General features: G+C 50.8%; 10 protein-coding genes across 10 annotated transcripts; 3 read left to right on the top strand and 7 right to left on the bottom strand.

Moving 5' to 3' along the window:
- Nucleotides 1–85: 85 nt before the first annotated feature.
- A1O9_01029 (uncharacterized protein) lies at nt 86–1,852 on the bottom strand (the record flags this gene model as incomplete). The annotated part of the gene is made up of 3 exons (XM_013410189.1): nt 86–1,060; nt 1,118–1,621; nt 1,679–1,852. The coding sequence occupies 3 exons, from the start codon at nt 1,850–1,852 to the stop codon at nt 86–88; spliced, it is 1,653 nt and encodes a 550-aa protein (XP_013265643.1).
- Nucleotides 1,853–2,574: 722 nt separating this feature from the next.
- Nucleotides 2,575–3,000, bottom strand: A1O9_01028 (uncharacterized protein; the record flags this gene model as incomplete). Its single annotated transcript, XM_013410188.1, has 1 exon — nt 2,575–3,000. One exon carries the CDS (start codon nt 2,998–3,000, stop codon nt 2,575–2,577), a length of 426 nt encoding a protein of 141 aa, XP_013265642.1.
- Nucleotides 3,001–4,134: 1,134 nt separating this feature from the next.
- A1O9_01027 (14-3-3 family protein) lies at nt 4,135–5,324 on the bottom strand (the record flags this gene model as incomplete). Its single annotated transcript, XM_013410187.1, has 5 exons — nt 4,135–4,497; nt 4,551–4,638; nt 4,694–4,968; nt 5,030–5,134; nt 5,313–5,324. The coding sequence occupies 5 exons, from the start codon at nt 5,322–5,324 to the stop codon at nt 4,135–4,137; spliced, it is 843 nt and encodes a 280-aa protein (XP_013265641.1).
- Nucleotides 5,325–7,022: 1,698 nt separating this feature from the next.
- Nucleotides 7,023–10,195, top strand: A1O9_01026 (Ca2+ transporting ATPase, sarcoplasmic/endoplasmic reticulum; the record flags this gene model as incomplete). The annotated part of the gene is made up of 3 exons (XM_013410186.1): nt 7,023–7,140; nt 7,193–7,350; nt 7,409–10,195. The coding sequence occupies 3 exons, from the start codon at nt 7,023–7,025 to the stop codon at nt 10,193–10,195; spliced, it is 3,063 nt and encodes a 1,020-aa protein (XP_013265640.1).
- Nucleotides 10,196–11,088: 893 nt separating this feature from the next.
- Nucleotides 11,089–13,435, bottom strand: A1O9_01025 (uncharacterized protein; the record flags this gene model as incomplete). Its single annotated transcript, XM_013410185.1, has 3 exons — nt 11,089–11,585; nt 11,654–12,254; nt 12,311–13,435. The coding sequence occupies 3 exons, from the start codon at nt 13,433–13,435 to the stop codon at nt 11,089–11,091; spliced, it is 2,223 nt and encodes a 740-aa protein (XP_013265639.1).
- A 520-nt stretch (nt 13,436–13,955) lies between these two features.
- Nucleotides 13,956–15,215, top strand: A1O9_01024 (uncharacterized protein; the record flags this gene model as incomplete). Its single annotated transcript, XM_013410184.1, has 1 exon — nt 13,956–15,215. The coding sequence occupies one exon, from the start codon at nt 13,956–13,958 to the stop codon at nt 15,213–15,215; it is 1,260 nt and encodes a 419-aa protein (XP_013265638.1).
- Nucleotides 15,216–15,562: 347 nt separating this feature from the next.
- Nucleotides 15,563–17,215, bottom strand: A1O9_01023 (uncharacterized protein; the record flags this gene model as incomplete). Its single annotated transcript, XM_013410183.1, has 1 exon — nt 15,563–17,215. The coding sequence occupies one exon, from the start codon at nt 17,213–17,215 to the stop codon at nt 15,563–15,565; it is 1,653 nt and encodes a 550-aa protein (XP_013265637.1).
- An 893-nt stretch (nt 17,216–18,108) lies between these two features.
- Nucleotides 18,109–19,137, bottom strand: A1O9_01022 (uncharacterized protein; the record flags this gene model as incomplete). Its single annotated transcript, XM_013410182.1, has 1 exon — nt 18,109–19,137. One exon carries the CDS (start codon nt 19,135–19,137, stop codon nt 18,109–18,111), a length of 1,029 nt encoding a protein of 342 aa, XP_013265636.1.
- A 605-nt stretch (nt 19,138–19,742) lies between these two features.
- A1O9_01021 (uncharacterized protein) lies at nt 19,743–20,686 on the bottom strand (the record flags this gene model as incomplete). The annotated part of the gene is made up of 2 exons (XM_013410181.1): nt 19,743–19,800; nt 19,854–20,686. 2 exons carry the CDS (start codon nt 20,684–20,686, stop codon nt 19,743–19,745), a joined length of 891 nt encoding a protein of 296 aa, XP_013265635.1.
- Nucleotides 20,687–21,807: 1,121 nt separating this feature from the next.
- On the top strand, nt 21,808–22,551 carry A1O9_01020 (ER membrane protein SH3; the record flags this gene model as incomplete). Its single annotated transcript, XM_013410180.1, has 2 exons — nt 21,808–21,847; nt 21,914–22,551. 2 exons carry the CDS (start codon nt 21,808–21,810, stop codon nt 22,549–22,551), a joined length of 678 nt encoding a protein of 225 aa, XP_013265634.1.
- Nucleotides 22,552–22,693: the final 142 nt, after the last annotated feature.

Here is a 22,693-nt window from a genome sequence, read left to right as displayed (position 1 = left end):
GGGCACACCGTCGAGCAGATGGAGTTGCTCACTTGTGTCTAAGAGATGTAAATTATTAGGTATTATGTCAAGAGCAGCCTCGTAACTATCTCAAGCCGGCCATCTTCAATATGTCATGCCGATGGAAGTAATCCCGGTTTTTCTTTCCGTAGATATACATCGGCACGGCGAGGAAGCAAATGGCGACCTCCAAACTGCCGAAGATGATGAACAGGTGCCGGATCCGGATCTTAAACACCCAGTTGTACGCGTTATACGCCAGGATGAAGGAGAACATGTTCTTGAAGATCAGGAGGTTGGTGAAGGCCTCGACTGCGATATCTCGGTGTGCATCAAGTAGATATTGAGCGGAAGCTATCGCGCCCATGACCATGCTGATGATGATGAATGCGAGGAACACTTCGGGCACAATCCAGCCATAACGCTTGACGTCGTTAGCCGTGATGCCAAACCCGTAAAGCCCGATTGCTGCCGTCACCATGGTTGGGAGGACCAGCAGGATTCGAAACTCAGGCTCATATTTGCCTTTGTTCCGGCGGATCATGAAGTTCGTCACCACCTCGCTGTATACTCCCGAGAGAATGAGTCCCAGGACACTTCCAATGAATGCCGACGTGTACATCTTCCCTGCCTTTTCCTCATTGAAAAATAGAGGTGGTCCTAAGAATATCAGTGATAGGATAACACCCACCATGACTGTCCATCCGATGATGACCCCCTGAATCAAGCACGCCCACATGACTGCTGGATGGAAGAACAACGGGAACGGTCGAAAGAGCAGTTTGAAGAAGTTCTCATCGGTTTTTCGCCCGTTGAAAGGCATCATTTGCTGGAGAAAGGTTGCTTTCGCTGGCACTGCAGACTGGGGGATCGTCGTCGTTTGGGCTGTCTTCTCCTCAGACACCTCTTCGGCATAGACCGTTGGTGTCTGAATGGCGTCATTAGAATCGTTGGCAAGTAGATCCAGTTCGAGGGCATGGTCTCGCCGATACGCCGTCTCTGGCACAAAGAACAAGACAAGTAAGAATCCCAAGGCCATGAAAATCGCGAGAAGGTAAAACTGTGGAAACTCAGCATTAGCTCGATCTTGCCTCAAAGAAAGTAGGGGTTTTCTTACACTCCATTGCCAACCCATGTTCGCCGCAATCATACCCACAAATACCGGTGTGAGAAATGCTCCGCCGAAAAGACATGTGTTTGTGATAGCCATGCGCAGTCCACGTTCATGCACAAAATAGAGATCACCAACACAAGCGTTGACAAGGGCTTCAAAGGGTGCCAGGGCAACCCCTTGGAAAATACGACTCCAAAGAAGACTGGCATAATTGTGATTCGAGTGGGTGGAGCCACCCCATGCGGAACTCGCAACCATGAGCAAAGCCCCAAACAGGAACAAATGTCGCTTGCCCCAGACTCGGGCAGATGCGACAAAAAGCCAACCTGCCACTCCAACACCGACCAAGTGATACGCCGTCAGCAGTGCCGCATCTTGGAATGTTCTTTTGAAGACGATTGCGAGAGTCGTCGAATCTGCCGCCAATAAGGGTGATGCGGTGGTAGCAACACAGGAAACGAAGCAGAGGATAGCGAGGATGAGATCACGGTGCCATAGTGGCCAGTTCTACAAAGAGATTAGCATTGTTGGACGTGTTCAATTGCAGAAGTGAACCGGTCTTACCAGAGGATCGTTAGGATCGGCTGATGGTTGTGGCACTAGGATAATTTTCCCGGTGTTGTCTCTCTTCAGATGTTGGGCAGACTCCAACAAGGCTGTCTGTCGCTGTTGCGCATTGTAAACATAAACGGTCCCAGGAACATGTTCGACCGCTGGTTCGAGAATCCCGAGTGCCATCGCCAAGAATCTCGCTCAGGAACACTGGCAAAATGAGTAGATGGGCCTCAAATCACACTTGGTTTGAAGGGCATTGCGTTGGCGGTCACATTTGAATTCCAGAGGGGGAAAGTTGGTGGTCCATTCAAGAGAACACTGGGTGTATTCTGTAGAGAAGGAGTAGAAACAAGAGTTGTGAGTTTGAGTTGCGCCATGCGGAGGAGACGCGGCAAGTGTTGTTGAGGATCCCATCGGAGAGTGACATGGGTTCCCCTCCATCGGCTACGAGTAAGAATGTTCAACACTGCACCGTTCGCAACACCAAAAGGAGCTAAGAGCCTTTCGTTCCAATGACCCGCGTTCTATCGCTGTTCATCGTACAAGTGCTAAGTCAGTGTCGCTATGAATGGTCTTCTAGGTGGCCGGAAGCTGGTCAGGGCAATCGCATGTCAATTCCAAAAACCCACCGGTTCATAGCATAGAAACATAGAAACAAAAGTGCAAACACTTGAACCAAAGCCCCTGGTCACTTGTGTGAGATTGTATTATCCGGATATTATCAGCCAGGAGCCATGCCACTGAGCAAACTTAACACCAAAGCCATGACTACGTAAAGCCAGATTGTGATCGTTAGGAATAGTCGTCCACGCCCAACAATGTCCTTTTTTTTTTCAGTCGGGATAGATGGCAGGAAAGGACCTGCTTGAACGACTCTTTGCTATGTTCTCGCTTCTGATTATTTCTTATTTCCCTTTTGCACTGCCGTACTGAATCTCGCTGAACAGCGCTTCAGCCTTTGTTGGCTGCTGTGGTCTTTGGTCGGAGCCGAAACCTGGTCGATCGAATCCTGCAGCTTGATTCGTTCCCGAACTCTCTCTGGGTGTTCCGTCTGTCCCCTTTCCTTGGATCGTTCCACCATATGCTTTGGTGTGGGTTGGGGTTGCGCCTCCGTTGGTATATGCCCGTTCTATGTTCTTCACGCCCGGTGTTTTGAAAGCATCGACAGGCGCTCCGGCCGGTTTGGGTGATCGTGCTGGAAGAAGTGCATATACCAGGGCGACTGCTGCTCCCCCAAGGGCTAACCGACGGCCAAACCCAGAGCTGGCGGATGGTGCTCTGAGTGGTTTCTTGGGTGCCCCTGGGTTTGGTGGTGCAGGGCCGGCCGACATTTGGAGGAAAACGTATTGAGGAAATCTGGAATTCAAGAAAGGCTTCGAAGAGGGTCTTCAGACACTCAAGATGTTTTGTTTGGACGAGAGGGTTTGTGCAAACAAGACACAAGAGGGGGAGTTCACACGGATGTTGTTGAAGTCTGGAGGAATTCACAAACTCATTGAGATTTCCGAAGTCATGGCTCGAAAATCACTGCAAATAACCCAAGGTTCTCACGACCCATTGGAACAATGTACCAGGGACCTACCATTCCGTCCCTGAGCTTTGCCAAACGAATCATCAACCTTAAATGGCCATGGACGCCCATGACGTGTTTCCGATCGGCATTTCTCATTTCTCATTCAACAGAGTGCAATAAGCCTTGATGGCAGGCTTGTTCCGGGAGGGGGAGACAAATCACTCAAAGCAGATCATTGGTAGTAGCGGTATGGAGTCGAAAGGCCAGGGCAAGGTCCTCGGAAGATGAGATCATGACTTCCAGTCCTATGAACTCAGCCAGAGAGTTTTGATAATTATGTGGCCAGCGGGCACCCAAAGCAGCTTAGCTTCGCCAAGCGCTGCGGCAGGATGCACGTTGGGTTGAGTCACGTGGGCTAGGCCTGTGTTGAAACTTGGGACATGGGATAGGAGCGACAGGTTCGAACAGATCTTTGTTTTCACCCTGTAGAACTGACAGCCGAGCCAGTACAAAGAATGGATGGCAGAAAGAATGAAAGAGTGATCCGGACGTCTGATTGTGATTGTGGACCATTCACACGCTTGCTAACTCCACTTATTCGGTCCACCAAAGCTAAAGCTAAGTGGTATTGTAGGAGACTAAAATGGAAAAACAGTGTTTGCTTGGATTTGCATTCGACATAGAGGGGGATAATTGGGGTTTTGGGGAATTGAGCCCTGGTTCTCGGGGTTTGGGTTGGGGAATCGTCGTTTGCCTTTATCTCTCGCCTTTGGAATGATTCAACTTGATACGCGCCTTCCAGTGCAAAACCTAGAATCCGTGCTCGCAAGACAAGGGGAGGCTGCCATTCGAGCAATAACCCTGCCGGAGTAAACATTGAAAGAGTCGTAAGCAAGAGTCGCCCCAAGAGGCGATCATTGCTCAGGTGACCATCAGCCATGAGACAACACTTCTAGGAAGCAGGAGCGGCCTCTGTCTTCTCCGCGGGCTCGGCTGGTGCGGCGGCGGGCTCGGCAGCCTTCTCTTCTTTGGGAGCGTCACCAGCTGGACCAGCATCTCCCTCACCACCGTCGGACGAGGTCCACAATGTTAGGTTGTCTCGCAGCAACTGCATGATCAATGTGCTGTCGCGGTACGATTCCTCGGAGAGCGAATCAAGCTCAGCGATAGCGTCATCGAAGGCCTGCTTGGCAAGGTGGCAGGCGCGATCGGGAGAGTTGAGGATTTCGTAGTAGAAGACACTGAAGTTGAGGGCAAGACCAAGACGGATGGGGTGTGTTGGGGTGAGCTCAGTCTGTGCAACATCGGTAGCATTCTAGATGTGGGTGGTCAGGACACACTCGTACTTCTCTAGGATAACGGTCATACCTTGTAGGCTTCGTGTGCTGCGGTGGCGGCAACCTTGCGCTTTTCCCCAGAAGCGAACTCGGCAAGGTATCGGTGATAATCACCCTTCCTATTGATGGGGTTAGTCAATCTACTGATGGCGGATGAGCTGTGAAGACACATACATCTTGTGATAGAAGACTTTCGACTCGCCCGACTCGGCCTTGGGGATGAGGGCCTCATCTAGGACGTCAAGGACATCTTGACAGACTTTCTCAAGCTCGGTCTCAATCTTTTGGCGGTAGTCACGGATGGTAGTGACATGCTTGTCGGAGCCCTTTGACTCTTCCTTTTGCTCGATAGAGGAGATGATGCGCCATGAAGCACGTCGAGTGCCCACTACATTCTTGTAGGCAACAGAAAGGAGATTCCGCTCATCGACAGACAACTCTCCACCCAGCTTTTTACTAGTTAGCGAGTTGCCACGGTATGCGAGGGTGATGGGTGAAGCCAGGACATACGTTTGCAACCTCTTTCATGTAGTTCACCATTTCGTCATAGCGTTCGGCCTGCTCGCAGAGCCTTGCGAGGAAGGTTTTGCTATAAGAGATTGTTAGGAACAATTGCTGGGTATGAGGTAAGAGTGGTAGGATTACCTTTCGCGCTGCAAGTGATAGAGATGTCAGCATCGTTCCTTATCAAATGAGATGGACTTGGGGGAGGGGGAGGAGATCGGGTCGGACAGAGTGAGCTGGACAAGCAGAATTTGGGCGGCGGGGTGAAAGGGGACAAGGTGATACTCACGTCAGTAGCCATGTTGTCGGAGGTGTGGAATGATTAGACAAAGATGAAAGAAAAGGTTTGGGAATGAGATGGAGATTATGCGTGAAGGAGAGGTAATTGTGGGAGATGGAAGATGGAGATTGTTGACTGTGGATGGAAATTTGAGGGAGAGATGGGCGTCTGGTGATGAGACGGGGTTGCAGTGCAGAGTTGAGCAAGTGTGAGTAGAAGCAAAGTTGGTTGGTGAGCGAACGGTGGATGAGTGAATGGTGAACTGGATGAGGAGCGACGAGTTACAGGTACCAGGACACAGGCAGTACTAATTACGAGTTAGTTAGGAGTGGGAGGAGTGGTGTAGCTGTACGTATGGGCTCAGGCTCAGCTTCAGCTTCAGGCTACGTTGCTATGCTGGCTAGGCGATCATGAGTCTCAGCACCTGGCACCTGGCACCTGGCACCTGGAATTGAAGACGGGGGAAGGGGTGCCTGACAGTATGGGTGGCGGGTAGTGGGCGGTGGGCTCTGAGCTGTGGGCATCGGCGATGAACAGAGAAGCGCTCGTTAGGCTATGGAGTTGGGCAGTCGGGTAGGCTGGGTGGGCTGTGGGCTGGGGGCTGGTGGGTTGGGGGACTGGGCTGGGCTGCTTTGTTGTGTTTGACAAGCGCCTCACACCTGGCAAGTCAAGTTCCAACCCATCGAGCAAAGAAACAAACAGGGGTCCAACTGATTCCAGTCAATCTGGCAACATCTGCAAAACAAGCTGTGACTCGAATTGGTGAATCGATAACCCGATCACTCCTCTAGCTTGTCCGGCTTCACTTTAGCCTCTATTATTATACTTGCATGTTGACCAGTCATCCCGCTTTCGGTTTGAATGTGTTGCTTGTGATCCCTACGCCGTCTGGTGCTGACGCTCAAACAATCACAATCAGTCATGCGACTCTCCAACTGATATAGCGGCGCTGTCAACAGCCTGAGCCTGACATGTGCAACTCAGCTGCGGGCCGATTGTTCATCAATGCGATTTCCTGCCTCTATATCCATCCCAGCAGTGCTCCCTTCTTCTTAGGGCTTGGTGAGCACGTGCTGTACATTCCCACATTCTTAACTCCACGGGACGGGGCAGCAAAGGAAGGAGCACCGAATAGCAAGTTAAACAGCTGCAGGCTGCAGCACGAGCCTCGTGGAATTCCTTTCTTAGCGATCAAACCCCCTGTCATGCTACCTGTATCAGAGAAGAACCGATGTTCGAGAGCCAGGATCCAGCCAGAGTCGGCGGGCGTTTCGTCTCAGCCCAACGGACAGAGTACCTCGTTGCCAGCACTCCCTGGCGTCTCCTCTATCTCCTCTAGCTCCCCTATCGCTGTGGCCTTTCGGGGTCCCCAAAGGCCAAGAGCCCAAAACTGAAACTCGCCTCTTTCCCGTTTCGCTCCTTCCTTGGCTGCTGCGTCGCAGGCCCTGTCCCCGGCGTCTGGAATTTTCCACGCCCGTGACGTGACAATAGAAAAATGTTCACAGTGTCCACCGTGTTCAGATCTCCACGTGGGGCATGGTCCCGATAAGTCGCTCCTTTGACGTAGTCTTTCTTTTCTAAGCCCTCGATTTTCATAGACTGCAGTCTGCTAGAAGTCCAAGTCCAGATTTGTATCGTGCATGGCTTCGACAAGGTCCTTTTGCAAACTCCGAGTCCCTACTTTGCCCTGACCAATTCCCATCCCTCCGCCTCTTCGACATGGAGCAGTCCTATGTCCGCTCAGTTCCCGAGGTCCTCAAGCATTTTGATGTTTCTGAATCCAGTGGACTTTCCTCTGAGCAAGTCACGGAATCTCGAAAGCGCTATGGAAGCAATTGTACATCCTAAATAACCCCTTGCAAGACGCGCCGTACTGACAACCCTCGCAGCACTCCCAGAAGACCCTCCTACACCGTTATGGCAACTCGTGCTTGAGCAATTTAAAGATCAGTTAGTTCTGATTCTTCTTGCGTCTGCCGCAATATCCTTTGTGCTCGCAATTTTCGAAGAAACCGATGATTGGACTGCGTTCGTCGATCCCGTGGTGGTCAGTGAAAGACATTCCCTTTCGCCCTTGTACTAGGCACAGACTCACCAGATGACAGATCCTCACTATCCTTATCCTGAACGCAATCGTTGGTGTGACTCAAGAGAGCAGTGCTGAAAAGGCAATCGCTGCCCTTCAAGAATACTCAGCGAATGAAGCAAAGGTCCTTAGAAATGGAACGGTCCAGAAGATCAAGGCTGAAGAGTTGGTCCCTGGCGATATCATTACACTTGCTATTGGCGATCGAATTCCAGCCGACTGTCGCCTGGTCTCTATTCAGAGCAACAATTTCGCCATCGACCAGGCGATTTTGACTGGTGAAAGTGAGAGCGTCAGTAAAGAAACCAGGCAAATCACGGACGAGAAGGCGGTCAAACAAGATCAGATCAACATCCTTTTTTCGGGCACTACAGTGGTGACTGGGCATGCGGTTGCGGTTGTAGTTCTTACAGGATCTTCTACTGCCATTGGCGATATCCACGATAGCATCGTCTCGCAGATCTCAGAGCCTACACCACTCAAGGAGAAGCTAAACAACTTTGGAGATACCTTGGCCAAGGTCATCACTGTGATATGTATCTTGGTCTGGCTCATCAACATTCAGCACTTCAACGATCCTTCCCATGGAGGCAGCTGGGCTAAAGGTGCGATTTACTATCTGAAAATCGCCGTCTCTCTCGGCGTTGCAGCCATTCCGGAAGGCCTGGCCGTGGTCATTACAACATGTCTCGCACTCGGGACAAGGAGGATGGCTGCCAAAAACGCAATTGTCCGAAGTCTGCCATCCGTCGAAACCTTGGGAAGTTGCAGTGTCATCTGCTCCGACAAGACTGGTACTCTTACAACCAATCAAATGAGTGTGGAGAAAATTGTCTACCTGAACGAAGCTGGCAATGGTCTCGAGGAAATCCAAGTTGAAGGCACAACTTTTTCGCCCAATGGTGATCTTCTACACCATGGAAAGGCATTGGAGAACCCCGCCGTTGTTTCTAGCACGTTAATGCAAATGTCTGAGGTCCTGGCTCTTTGTAATGAGGCTCGTTTGGCTTTCGATCCAAAGAACCACACTTTCTCTAGCATTGGCGAGCCGACTGAAGGTGCCCTCCGCGTCCTTGTCGAGAAGATCGGGACTGATGATATTGCGACCAACAATAAACGATCTGGACTTGCCCTAGGCGAACGAACTCATTATGCGAGCAAATATTACGAGGAGAAGCTACCCTTCCAAGGAATGTATGAATTCTCAAGAGATCGGAAAAGCATGTCGGTCCTGGCTGGCACGGGCGAGGATCAGAAGTTGTTAGTCAAGGGTGCTCCTGAATCAGTCCTCGATCGGTGTTCGCATGTTATCCTTGGAGCAAACGGCAAAAAGGTTCCTATCACTAGAAAACACACCTCTCAGATTGCCGAGGAAGTGGTCGAATATGGTCGACGCGGTCTTCGAGTCCTGGCCATTGCCAGCATTGAAAATGTGAGCGGGAATAAACTTCTACACACAGCAAAGACGACCGAAGCATATGCTCAACTCGAGCAAAACATGACACTTATTGGCCTTGTTGGTATGCTTGATCCCCCGCGTCCAGAGGTTGCAGCTTCGATCCGTAAATGTAAGGAAGCTGGCATCAGAGTTATCGTCATCACTGGAGACAATCAAAACACCGCTGAAACCATCTGCAAGCAGATTGGTGTTTTTCAACCCGGCGAGAACCTCAATGGCAAGTCATTCACAGGCCGCCAGTTCGACTCGCTAAGTGAGAGCGAGAAAGTGGAAGCTGTGAAGATGGCTTCTCTGTTTTCTCGAGTCGAACCGACTCACAAGTCCAAGTTGGTCGATCTCCTGCAAGCGAGTGGTGAGGTCGTTGCCATGACTGGCGACGGCGTGAATGATGCACCGGCACTGAAAAAGTCTGACATTGGTATCGCCATGGGTAGTGGAACCGACGTTGCCAAACTTGCCGCTGACATGGTTCTTGCCGATGACAACTTTGCTACCATCGAACTTGCCATCGAAGAGGGCCGCACCATCTACAGCAACACCCAACAATTCATCCGGTATTTGATCTCCTCCAACATTGGAGAGGTCGTCTCCATCTTCCTCACTGCAGCGTTAGGCTTGCCAGAAGCCCTCATCCCAGTCCAGCTTCTTTGGGTAAACCTCGTGACCGATGGATTACCCGCCACGGCCTTGTCATTTAATCCAGCAGATAATGATGTGATGCGACGAAGTCCACGTAAACGCGACGAACCTTTGGTATCCGGCTGGCTCTTCTTCCGATATATGGTAGTTGGCACCTATGTTGGCGCCGCCACAGTTTTTGGATACGTGTGGTGGTTCATGTTCTACGAGAGCGGCCCACAAATCAGTTTCGCACAACTACGCAATTTCCATAAATGCTCTCTGGTCAATCCGCTCTACCTCAATACTGACTGCAGCATCTTCAGCTCTAGCTCTGTCGTGACGAGAACCGCATCGACTATGTCGCTTTCGATATTGGTCGTAATCGAAATGTTCAACGCCATGAACGCCCTCAGTTCATCGGAATCACTCTTGTCAATGCCATTGTGGAAGAACATGAAGCTAATCTACGCGATCATGCTCTCCATGGCGCTGCACTTCGCCATTCTCTACGTACCGTTCCTGCAGACCTTGTTCAGCATCGAGCCCTTGAACCTGAGAGAGTGGGCCGCTGTGGTCTACATCTCAGCACCAGTTATCGTGATCGACGAGGCTCTGAAGTTCGTTGAGCGACTGGTCTTCTTGAACAAAGCGACAGTCAAAGATGTGCCTACATTTAAAGATCAAGTGAATGGTCATGTGGCGAATGGGAAAGTCAAGACCTATTGAGCCTTCCCCCTCTTGAGTCCACCTGATTTGCTTTTGGTTGTTTTATGTGCTCATATCCTATGGCATGATCGAAGAGAAAAAGACGACATGTATTTCCATCGGAGCTTCCCATTGCCATGCTTTACTTGCATGAATCATCGGAGAGGGGCTCCAGTCGGCCGGTTTACAAACAACACATATAGACCAGAAATGCTAGGACGAGCTAGAATAGATACTTGATATGCAAGCATCTACGCTCACACCTAGGCAGGGCGTTGTGCTCTTCTCCTGCCTGCTGTTGTCCTTGTTGTTTTTGTGGGCCTGCTGCCTGGGTTGCGGCTGGCATCTCTGAAATCCTTTTGGGCGAAGCCATGCTCGAGATGCCACTTCCATCCCATCAATAGACTTAGACAGCCTAGTAACAACTATAGATAGTTCTTACGGTTAGACAGAGCAATCGATCGATCAAACCTCACCGCGCCGAGACACGTAGTATGTAGTAAGCAGTATTCTATGCTCCTTTTACGTCCTCCATCCCATGCATGCATGCACACAAAATCCGCAACTCGTCTGACCTACGGTATAGTAATAACAACAACGCCATCGCTCAATATGAACGAAAAAGCTGTATCTATGCAAGAATTCTTTACCGTATGTCTTCCTTTTAAGAAAATAAAACACTTCAACCCCTTTCTCCATTCCTCTATTTCAAAATCCATATCATCTGCTCAGAATGCTGCTGGGAACATTTGGGATCAACTCATAGCTTCGTCTCACGGGAAGGCATCATCAAGTGAACCGCTGCCAAATCTGTTGTTTCAAAGTAGGATGTACAATGCAAACAAACGCGCTTCGGAAGCACGTTGCGCCCTGAAAGCGAAGGATGAACTTTCAGATCAGAAGTGGCCGTTGGCTCATAATTGAACACCCCAGAGTCCCTTTCCACCACAAACACCTAGCGTTCCCATACCGGGGGCCCAGCTCAAATTGGCAACCTCATGGGCGCATTCCCACACAGCGCTCGGGCCTCTCTCCTGACCTGTGCCTCCGGGCTGTGCGGTACCAGTGGCGCTGGCCGGTGCGGTAATACCTGCTGTTTGGTTGCCGATTCCACTCGCACTGGAGCCCATTAGATCCCAAAGCAAGACACAACAATCGTCAGCCCCAGAAGCGAGGACACCGCGTTGAGAATTACTCCAGTCTATGCAATTTACCGATGCGCCATGACCCTTGAGTTCAAGTAAGGCTTGGCCCGGCTGACGGACGTCAAGAACGCGGATGACCGATGAATCTTGACTAAAAGTGGCGAGGAGATGAGCATCGTGGGGAGAGGCGGCAATACGTAGTAAAGGAGGCGGGAAGGGAAGGTTTGAGGGTGTTCGGGTCGGTGAAGAGGATAAGGGATCGGATGCTAGCAAGGAATTTAGTTCGTTAATTCTCTCATGAAGTCTAGTGATTGGCTTGAAGTGAGTTACTTACAGTCCTTATTTTGCTGTTTCTCTGAAGGTTCGTAAATGATGGTGCTATGCTCAAGACTTCTTAGGTCGAACATTCTGACACTCCCATCTGCTCCACAGGATACGAATACGTCAACGCTGTTTGCGCAAAATCGAACGTCATAGACCTCCTTGTCATGTGCGATGAGCTGTGTTTTGGCGGTGAGAGTTGGAATGTCCCATATGGTGCAAGTGGTATCAATGGAAGAAGTAATGATTAAAGAAGGCTGGACAACATTCCAGTCCAACGACGTTATCGGCGCTGTATGTTCAGGGGACTTTGAATTGGAGAGAAGAGCCAAGGGGGAGAGCTTTTGCAGAGGCGGAGTGTTGGTGCTATTTGAACGGGATAGGGTGTTGGATTGATAGGCGTGTTGATCATTGGGCAACGACCACAATCGCAAGTGGTCACCGGAGGTCGCTAGCAGGTCAGTAGCCTGCTTGTTGGACGAAGGAGGTTCCCACAAAATCCGAGTAACAGGATATGCGTGTGTGGCTTCTGCAGTCTTGATGAACTCCAACCCTCTTTCAGCATGTGGGTTTTCTGAGTCAATCTGGGACCTTTGAGCGTCTAATATCTGAATCTGCTCTTCTGTTAGCCAGTGTTGAGCGGAGAGGGGCTTAGTATAGGGATGCATACATAATTGTGATTGTCCTCCAAATAGCTACCGATCGCGATTTTGCCAGCGGAGCCATTGTTTGACCGAGGAGGCCACTTGCACCAGTCAACAGCATATATCGGCCAAGGCGCTGCGTAGTTACTATTTCGAGGATACTGGCCGATGTCGCTTTCTGGAGCCAAATTGGGACTGAAGGGGATGTCGGAGAAATTGGTGTCTCCGCGAAGACGTACATCGGCGAGGGCGAGAGGAGAGTATGAGGAAGGACCAAGCGGCGTGCTAGGAACATAGGCACTCGAGGTCGAGCTATATTTCCCCTGTTCGGGAGTGTGGTTTGTAAATGGTTTGTACTTGGGCTGGTCCATGACACCCGGACTCGAGCGCGAATAGCTGTGGGAATGATTCATTGTGGAGGGTCTCCCGGTGAGCACAGGCTGTTGCAACTGAGTAGATATTTGAGGCAACTGAGGAAGACTGGGAGCGACACTGCTCGCACCCAGTTGAGCAGGATTAGGGGCAGGTCTGTTGACTAGGCCGGGCTGGAGAGTGCCAGGAATGGGATTGGCCTGGAGGTTGGCGGCAGAGCTGGAGGGGTGTTGAGGGGTGGAAGGGTCAATATTTATTGACAAAGCCTGATCTCCTGGTGCAGGTAGAGGAGCACCATATGCTGGCGGAGCACCATAGTGGTGGAGGTCGCTCATGGCGGAGGGCGGAGGAGGGTTGGTGTTGAGCAGAAGATCGTCGGACTGGCGGCCAACGGTCAGCGAGCGCCTAAGGCCCGAGTACTGATTCTCGTATTGAGGGGGCCCAGAGCGGTAGGGGATCACGGTGGCCGTTGTATTGCCATTGGTGTTGGATCTGTTTTGGTCGGACGCCGTGGTGGGCAAGATGCCAGTGGACTGGGCGGAAGGAAGGGGAGGGGCTTGAGCGGGCCACTGCTGCTTTTGACTTTGATTTGGGTGTTGTTGGTTGTGCTGCTGCTGCTGCTGCTGCTGTGGGTGTTGGTATTGGTCGTGTGAAGGATGGCCGATCGAAGTCAAAGCGTGCCCTGCCGAGTAGAGAGCATGGGACAGCGAAAAGTGGTTGTCGTGGGGAGTCTGAGGCTCGGAGGCTTGCCGGTGATGATGAGGAATGTGGAAGGGCATTCTAACAACAACAATCTGGATAGAGTCAGGCTGATGAATGCATGGTGGCCCAACCTACGTGGGTGCGGGAGCAGTTGCAGTGGCTGGTAGAGAGGGTGCAGGTACAGAGTACTGCACATACCTATACTGGGCAACTCGGGTACCTCTTTCCACATCTGACGGCTAAAACAGTACTTCCTCCCCACCTTCCATCTTACCACCAACAACCACGACCTCAACTGGACTGATATTCATATTCGCAAAAGTATCAATATACTCACCTCCTGATACCACCGAGGTAGAATTAAGGCGCGGGTCCATCAGTTCATGTCCTGTAGCTATAGAGACTTGAGCCTACCACTAAGGACGCCCGACTGATCTGGTCTGACTATTGTTAAGTGTTATTCTACCTCGGTACGGAGGTATATTATACACCTAAACATATATCAGCACTCCGTACCATCTGCCTCTGATATTCCACGTCTCGAGAAGCCACCAAAGAATATAAAACCCAATATCTGCACCCTGAAGAATTATCAATATGCCACCTCTTCCCGGCAAAGACATATCTCTGCTTCTCCTTCCAGCACTGGCTCTCTCATCCCCGCTGTCGTCTCTCAAATCAGCCTATAAAATCACTCTGGACACGCTCCTACCCAGCCTCGTCACCGGAGACAATCCAGAGAACGATTCCCTGGTCAGGTTAGATATCGCTGTCGTCCTCTCGGATTCTTACCCGCTGGCTTTGAAATGCCCCCGTGCATCGGCCTTTGCTCCATATCAACTTCTCCTCTCCTCAATCTACAGCCTTGTTGTTAGCTCAGCCTCGAGATTGAACATTGATCTAGACTTCCCTGGTGGCTTGGACGTGCGTGTCTTCATTCTTGAGCCTCGTATCTCTTCTCTGCCTCCAGGCATAGCCGGAAAGCAGTCCCTCGCTGGTCCCATCGTTGACATCACGACATTCGTCAAGTCTTCCAGGCCCTATACAACCCTCTACTCTGTCGATGGTGAACCGGGCGAACAAGCTCTCAAGCAACTTCTCACCGCATATAATTCCATCAATGCTTCTCCGCCATCTGCCGAGCGTCTACCATCTGGTCCAGCCATCTCCTTGTCACCAGCATCCAAGTCCTTGGAAACGTTGGTCGATGACCGCCCCTTGCAGAATCACTCCTCTGTTGCCGTAGGTGGTACCTTCGACCACCTGCATATCGGACACAAACTTCTCTTGACCGGCACCATCCTCGCCGCCGAGCCCAGCTCTCAGTCTCCCCGCCTCATCACCGTGGGCATCACAGGCGACGAACTGCTCGTGAACAAAAAGTACGGCAACGTTGTCGAGTCCTGGGACACTCGGCAGCAAAGGACAGCCGAGTTCGTCGAATCTATCCTTAGCTTCCATCGAGACGTTCCTAGCATTCGGACTGTCCAACAGATTGATGACCCCGGGCCAAATGGTCGCGTCGTGCGCGTTACTTACTCTACAAACGCTCCTCCAACGGATGAGATCACAATCAACTATACCAAGATTTCCGACCCTTACGGGCCAACAATTGCCGATGAAAATATCTCAGCATTGGTCATATCCGCAGAAACGCGGGCGGGCGGGAATGCGGTGAACGAGAAGCGTGGCGAGAAAGGATGGAAGGCGTTGGAGGTGTTCGAGGTCGACGTCCTGGATGCAGGTGTCGGTGGCGAGGACGAAATCGAGGAGAAGGAGGTGAACAAGGGCTTTGACACCAAGATCTCAAGCACAGAGATTCGTCGGAGGGTCGCCGAGCGACTGCCGCAATCATAAATCATTTCCCAAGGGAAATGAGACCGCATGCATGTTTGGATATGGTTCGACCAGATAAAGTGATGCCATGAATTTATTAGTGCAAGACTACTATTGTCCATCACGATTCCAACTTAATGCACCGTGAAAGCCACTAGTTAGTAGCTGGAAAAATCTACCTGGGCAGTCTCGCCACGTTTGCTTAACAACCACGCCTCTGAATGCTACGGTCTCTGCTGCATTATACACCTCCACGGCTTCCTTACTACCGGTATTGACTAGCTAGTCTTACAGACTTCAAATACAATTCCACCCTTGCTACAGTGGACCTCAAAGGGCAGAGGCAAATCCAATCAAAGACTTGGTAGCTAATGCGACAAGAAGAAGTCTGGACCAGGATCGTCGTCTTCGCTCTCCGACATGGGTTCATGCACGGCCGTGGCCTTCAAAGATAACTTCTCCTTTTCGGTTTCCGTGCTCATCCCCACTTCATTCGCATCTGTCCCGAACTCACGTAAAGTATCCTCGAGGCTCTGGTTGCTGGTCTCACCGGGGCTTCTGCTTCGTGGCTTCATGTTGGCGGCGGTGGCCGCAGATAGTTCATTCAAGAGATCTTCATGCGGCGCATCTTGATCGTCGTCGATAAGAGAGTCGGTATCGCCGTTGATGCCCGCACCGTCTCCAGGCGTGTGATGAATCTCCCAATTCGCAAAAGCCGATGTCTCTGTCAATATGCCTTTAGCCTGTTCGAGAGCCGCGAGCTCGGCGCCAATGGAGCAAATGAGGAGATTCCAATTTCTATCCTCCGCCCACTTAAGATCTCTCTCCAGTTCGGACGTCAGAGTCGACAATTTCGACAGGATGACTTGCATACTAGCCTTTAACCCCATCTTGGCCAGCGCAGGATCGCCCGAGTACGACTGTAATTGAGACTGGCTCAGGTCACGCGTCTGAGCCTTCAGTTCTTTCTCAAACTCGTGAATCCGGTGGACGGCATCTCGCCACAGAGCTGAGCCCTCTACGAGCGCAGTCTTCTCGTTTTCGACATCGCTTTTCCTTAAATTCAGCAATTCCACTTCCGCAGTCCATTGTTCTTGCGCCATTTGCAGCGTCCTGCGCTCGGGCTTCAACGCATACATTCCACCTGCAAAATTTGGTCGCAAACCTTGTACAATGGGGGGATGACGTAGGAAAGTGCGTGCTTGACTTTCGTTCAGTCTGACTGATTCGTTGTAGGAGCTCAATTTGGACCCTTTTGTGCTGTCTTCTTCTCGTAGCCGTGTAGTCAGATGCCGATGCCTGGCTTTTAGTTCAAAGAGAGTGTTCTCTAACTCTCGAATCTCCTGCTCGACCTTTTGCACTTCTGACTGTAGACCCGCTGAGTTCTCTTCGTGCTGGATTCTGTAAATCTTATCGTCCAACACGCTCCTTTGATTTCCCAGATCAGAGGCTTGCTTGAGCGCTTGGTCACGGGCCGCCACTTCCTTTTCAATCAGCCTCAACTCGTGCCTCTTGAGATCCGCAAATTCTCTCATGGATTTTCCAAGTCCTTTCCTGGCCCCGCGGAGTGTGAGTTTCTTGGGTTTCGGCTGTCTTATTGGTATTGTTTTCAAACCCGAATCTCTTCGACTTGTCGGTGTCACCGCAGAAGGCGTAGGTGTAGGACTTCCTACTGAGGAGACTTCGTCCCCTTCGTCCGAGCCAATTCCTGCACTGAGTCCTTCTGATTGAGCATCTAGTAGGGTTTGCAGAATTCTCTCAAGAGACTTGGAAGCACGCTCGACGGAAAGGAAAGGATCGTCGTGGCGGACAAGAGACGGTGACAGATGCTGGGATCTGGCCCTTTGTGGGGAAGATGAACCCCCTCGAGAGCGCAGAGAAGAGAGTGTTGATTCCTGCAGGGCGATACGAGGAGGGGATGCTGGAGATCCTGAAGATGAAGGCGCGTAGTCATACTCATATTGAGGCAACCGGCTACCTGGAGATTGGGGAAATATGCGCTCGATAAAAGACTTGTTCATTGTGATCCTCTGGCAGCTTGCTGGCCCCTCTTCCAATGCTCGTCCCAAAGCCTGCACCTTGAGCGAGGATCTTGAAAGTGTCACGAGTCTAGCTGCCCAATTTCTTGATGGTAGATCTGCTCGACGAGTTCTAGATATTCATCGGCTGGCCCAAGGATGGCGAGAAGAATAGCTTGAGCCACTACTCTGTAGCTCGCAGGGACTTGACCCCAATACGAAAGGGCCAGAAGCTGTTCCAGGAGCTCTTCTCGCACGCCTTCCCAAAGTTTTTCCAGAAACTGCGGAACAGATCCGTTGAAGTAGTAGATCACTGCTGCGATGATGCACAATGTGATGCAGAGCTTGCGGCTTTGCACGCGCTGCTAAAGCGGCATTGCTAGGCACTGAGGGAACAGGGGGCGAGTAGGAGGATCAACAGCGATGGAACGTGGTACAGGTCACGGATCGAGTCGAATGTTGGCGGAACGGAAGTCGCAGACCTCATCTATGGGTGGGCCAAACTTTAGAGAAATCCCAAGTCATGAAGAGAAAGCTTGTGACACGTTGCCAGCTCCAGGCCTCCGCAGGCTGCTGCAGCGAAAATAATGATAGAAAGCGTAAGTGGTGGCAGAGTCAAGAAGGGAACCAGGCACACACACACGTCGGATGATCAGCGGAACTCGTTGCATGTGAATTTCCCCGGATTCCGTTTGACACGCGTGACCAGTGAACCAGCGACCATTGACCACCTGAATTCTACACGAAATCGCCCAACGTCGTTACAGAGCGCGTTTGACAGTATACTCTTATTTCTCTATCAATATCAAGTTATACTATAATTGATAGGTGACAAAAATGACCATATTTGATGACTGAGATCCATGCATCGGTTTCCCCATACGTTGTCAGCACGATCAACTCTTAATACTCACCACAACCTTTCCCCTTGCTCGCCCGGTATTCAATCGTTCAAAAGCTTCCTTGGCTCGGCTAAAGTCAAATATACTGTCAATGAAGATATTCTTTTCAGGATCCAGCTTGGTTGTCTCATCTAGCCACTCCTTCCTTGGATCCAATGTGATGCACTCATAAGAGTTGACAACACCCAGATAACCCAGTAGCCATCGCAGGACCATCCTCGGATGGGTGAGGTAAAGTGCACTACCGCCCAACGAAGACCGAGAAGTTTTATCTCCGACTATAGTGACGTATTGAGGCGCCAGCCCAACCGTCTCTGTCCCACCAACACAGTCGATTATCGCGCCCGGGGAGAATTGCTTAACGGCCTCCACCACAGCATTCGGTGAAGCGGTGTAATCAACCGTCTCTGTAGCGCCGACACTTTTGACAAAGTCCATATTCCGACCACTGCAACTAGAGAGCACTGTCCAGCCAAGTGATTTGGCGATCTGAACAGTGTAGATTCCAGTGGCAGAGGAGCCGCCTAGGACTACAAGTCTGTTTTCTGATGGGGTCGACGCCTTCAGGAACGGCTTGCATTTCTCGATGGACATCCGGGCTGTCAGGTAAACCAGTGGTAAGCTTGCCGCTTGTTGCCATGAGAAGTGTTTGGGTTTCTTAACGATGCATGCGCCTTTGGTGTCGATGTGAGCTACCTCCGTGAGCGAGCCAGTGCCATTCATTGACAAAGAAACACCGTAAATTTCGTCTCCTTTTTCGAATTCAGTCTCCGGTCCAGCAGCTAAAACCGTCCCCGAGAAATCTCTTGCAGGGATCTTAGGTCCATCCAGATATGGTAGGGAATTCAATGGAAAGTTCATCAGCTGGATGTCGACCGGGTTCAATGCAGCTGCATGGACTTGAATCAGTAAGGCTGACGGCGCAGGTGCTACTGGTACATCTGTAGTTGAAAGAGTAAGAGTCTGGGGATATCCGGCTTTGGTGTGGATCCATGACTTTACTTTCGATGTTGTTTCAGACATTTTGGGAATCGGGTTATAAATTGATGCAAGAGGCCGGGCTTTGTGATATTGCGTAAGAATCTTCAAGCTGAATACAATTTCTTGTAACGGGTCACAGCATATCCAGGTTTGCTGGAGAGGCGATGGCAGTCTCGCGCGGGGCGATCGCAATGACGTTTTCTTAAGAAATTCTTGAGCTATAAGTTAGAGTTCATTTGAATTTCCTAAATGTTTCGAAGAAGCGGATGAGGTCACTCGCACATTGCGTACACAAGGTTGATTAAGATGTGGAGAAGTATCCACTCGCGTGGTGTCTTCCACTCGTTAAGCCGGACAGCCGACACAACACCGAGGTTAGAATCGCCATTGTGAGAAAGCGCGAATTATGTCATTTGCGAGCCATCAGGAGTATTCGCGTCGTACATATAGACTTGCACTCCGAAGAACAAGAGTGGCGATGACCGAAAGTCGGGGAGTGGCCGCTCGGCTACATTGTACCACCACATTAGTGCATAGAAGGTCGCATGCACGGACGCCGGCCAAACTACTCCTCCGACAGAGAGAACAGTTGGCTCTCCCAGAGATACTCTGTCCATTCCAGACAGACACGGAGACGAAATAATACTTCACATCAGTAAACGCCAGGCACCCAGGATCAAAGCGGCTGTACCCGTGCATACACCCCTGTGAAGCATGTTAGTAACGCATGTGCCACAAAGAACAAGCTTACAACTCACATTAGCCATTGCAAAGTCGAGAACTTGACTGCTTCGACCCGTTCTCTCAGGCTTGCGACTTCTTGTTCGATACGAGCTTCGGTCTCTTTGATGCGCATCTCCTGGCCATTTGCTTCTTCTCTTATCCTACCCTTCTCGAGGTTCAGGTCAAGACGTACACTAGCTTGTGTCCTGCCAATCTCATCACGCAGCCTGGAGCTAAGCTTGGCTAGATCGCTGGACAGTCTGTCGTGGCTTGTTCTGGTCAATTGAGCCTCGGTGCTGTCTGCGTTGGCGAGCTCACTCCTCAATTTGGCAAAGTCGACCTTTTGAGTATATGTACTTCGCTCTGCATCCTCTTTCAGGACCATTGTTCTGGTAAGGTTCTGGATTGATTCTTCGATCACGTCATTCAGAACGCGCATCATTGCCACGGCTTGCGCTTCACTGAACCCCTCGTCCTTCAATCTTGCCACGAACTTCAATGTGTCAAAGTGGTGATGTTTCTTTTGGACGGCTGTAGTAGAGAAGGCTTTACGGGCGGGCTTGAAAGCGGCGACATAAACACCATTGTGTCGAATAGGAGCTGCATCGGATGGAAGTGGTTGGACGTAGGCTCTGGGTCGCCGTGGTGAACGTTGTGGAGAAGGTTTGGATAGAACCAATGCTGTTGAAGGCGTGGTATGCATTGGCCGAGCTTGCGACACAGGCTTGAAACTTGGGACTGCTTTTCTTCGTTGTAGAGAACGAATGGGGACTGGCTGTGCAGGGATTTGAGCGAAGGATGTAGTGGACCAGCTCAGTCGAGGGAGCAGGAATCGTGGCAGTTCAGCTACTGGCTTTGAATTACCCATGGTCGGCATCTTGAGATCTAAGAGAATATGGTGCGTAGTAGTAAGTATATGAAAGGAGGCGAGAAAAGGTGATGATGGGAACAATCGCAGCTACGGGCGGCGGGCGGCGGGCGGCGCAAGGTAAAACAGGCTGACGATTTTACAGGGACGGTTCCTCACATGTGCCAATCACGGAGCAAGACATCTATTGTGTTTCCCCGGTCTTGGCATCAGATTCCGATTTTCTCCTGAATTGACTCGCCTCGATCTCCCTTTTCGAATATATCTCATGATATTTCGTCTCATGTCGTCATTCGTACCCCAGGAAACCCTAGCAGGTGTCAGGATTACACGAGTAATAGTATGCATCCTCTATATTTGTCTGGTGATGAACATGCGGGGAAGCGGAGGACATCATGAACGAGGGTGGTGGGATTCATGCACTGGCAATTGTTCTGGGGACACTCAAAGGTGTGTGGATCCAGATGTAAACTTTAGCAATTAAATAACCCTTCCACAGGACGAAACACCTAGCATATCCACGCCAAAGAACAAAATCCAGATTGCGCCATCAATCTCACCTTCTTTGGCGTCTTCAATCACGTGAAACATAGGAGAGTGGAAGCTCGCCCTCCAAATGGCACTAATGTCCCTCGCCGGAACGGAACAACTTGACCCGGCAGTCGTTATCGCCTTATCATGATGCGGCACCCACAAAAGCTTCCAGTAGCCTTTCGACAGGTACCTGGAATGCAACATCATCATCCTCAAGCTCCTGGGCATCAGTCTCCCCAGCCGCAACTTTCCGTGGTAGGACTACAAACTACAACGACTGCTAGTAGTTGCATTTCCTTTTGGTGTTTTGCATCTGAGGTGCTGCAATTTCACATCTCAGTTACTGCATCTTCGTGTCCCGCTCATCTTATAAAAAGCGTATTCAGCTTTCCACCTCCATACCATCAGAAAACCAGTTGGAACGTTCCTCTGCTTCCATGCGACTTTACTTCAAAGAGGCCTAGAGAACAAGGATTCTTTCTGCGATCGGCTCGCTTTGGAAAAAGTCAATTTATCGCTTTTGACTACAAACCTACGAGTCCTCTCTCTCCTAACACAAGGCATCCCACCACCAGGACGACCACAAGATGGCAGGCACGAGTTTCGCAACCTTCCTTATCATCACGCGTAAGAACCATAAGCCCCTCCCAGTTGTAGAAAAGGCATCAAACTAACCAAACCTCTCTCTGACAGCCGTCGCTTTCTTCCTCGGCATCCTGTTTTCGCTGTTCCCTTACGACTATCCACTCCTATGGAGCACAGCAGTCACGCCAGCGTCGCACTTCGATGCCATTGAGACACATCTGAAGCTACTGCACAATGCCCCGAACCTGATCACACGAATTCTCCACATTATGCTCGCCATGGGACTAGTTGGTCTGGTCATGAAACTATACAAGCCTAGCGAGAGCAACATGCTCTTCGACGGTGGCAGCCTCGTCCTCTACATGGTCGCTGTGATTGTCTACCTGGCCAATATCATCAAAGGCCTCCGGATCGTCAGTGATGGCACCTACGGACTGGGTCTCAAGAGCATGGACCAGGACCAATTGGACAATGTAGATACATCCGGCTACGACGTCGATACCGGAGATAGTGTGCTTGGTCGCGAGGACAATCTTAAAGTTTTGGCCGCCAGCAACACCATCCTGGCCCTTGTTCTTGTCGGTGTCCTAGTCCTGCAGGTCGGCCAGTGGTACGCAGATCGGACGGACGAGCGCGCTCTCCAAGAGTTCCAAGCAAAGGAGCGTGCCGCGAAGAAGGAACCCGAGGCCACTGGTTCCGGTGTCAAGCGTCAGAGCAGTGGTTCCGAAGGCAAAAAATCGAGGTGAAGGCATTTATCATGTATGCGGTCCGGCAAAAGCGTTGGGGTTACCTTGTTCAAAACGAAGTGTACAATTCGAAGTTGGGGTAAAGGAAAGGGTGGCACATCCAGCACATTACAAAAGTGTTTCTACCATGACGAATTGTGCC

Source organism: Exophiala aquamarina (genome assembly GCF_000709125.1).
Source record: "Exophiala aquamarina CBS 119918 chromosome Unknown aczIA-supercont1.1, whole genome shotgun sequence".
Lineage (NCBI taxonomy): Eukaryota > Fungi > Ascomycota > Eurotiomycetes > Chaetothyriales > Herpotrichiellaceae > Exophiala > Exophiala aquamarina.
Note: the sequence above shows the minus strand (reverse complement) of the source record. Positions and strands in the feature narration are given on the sequence as shown.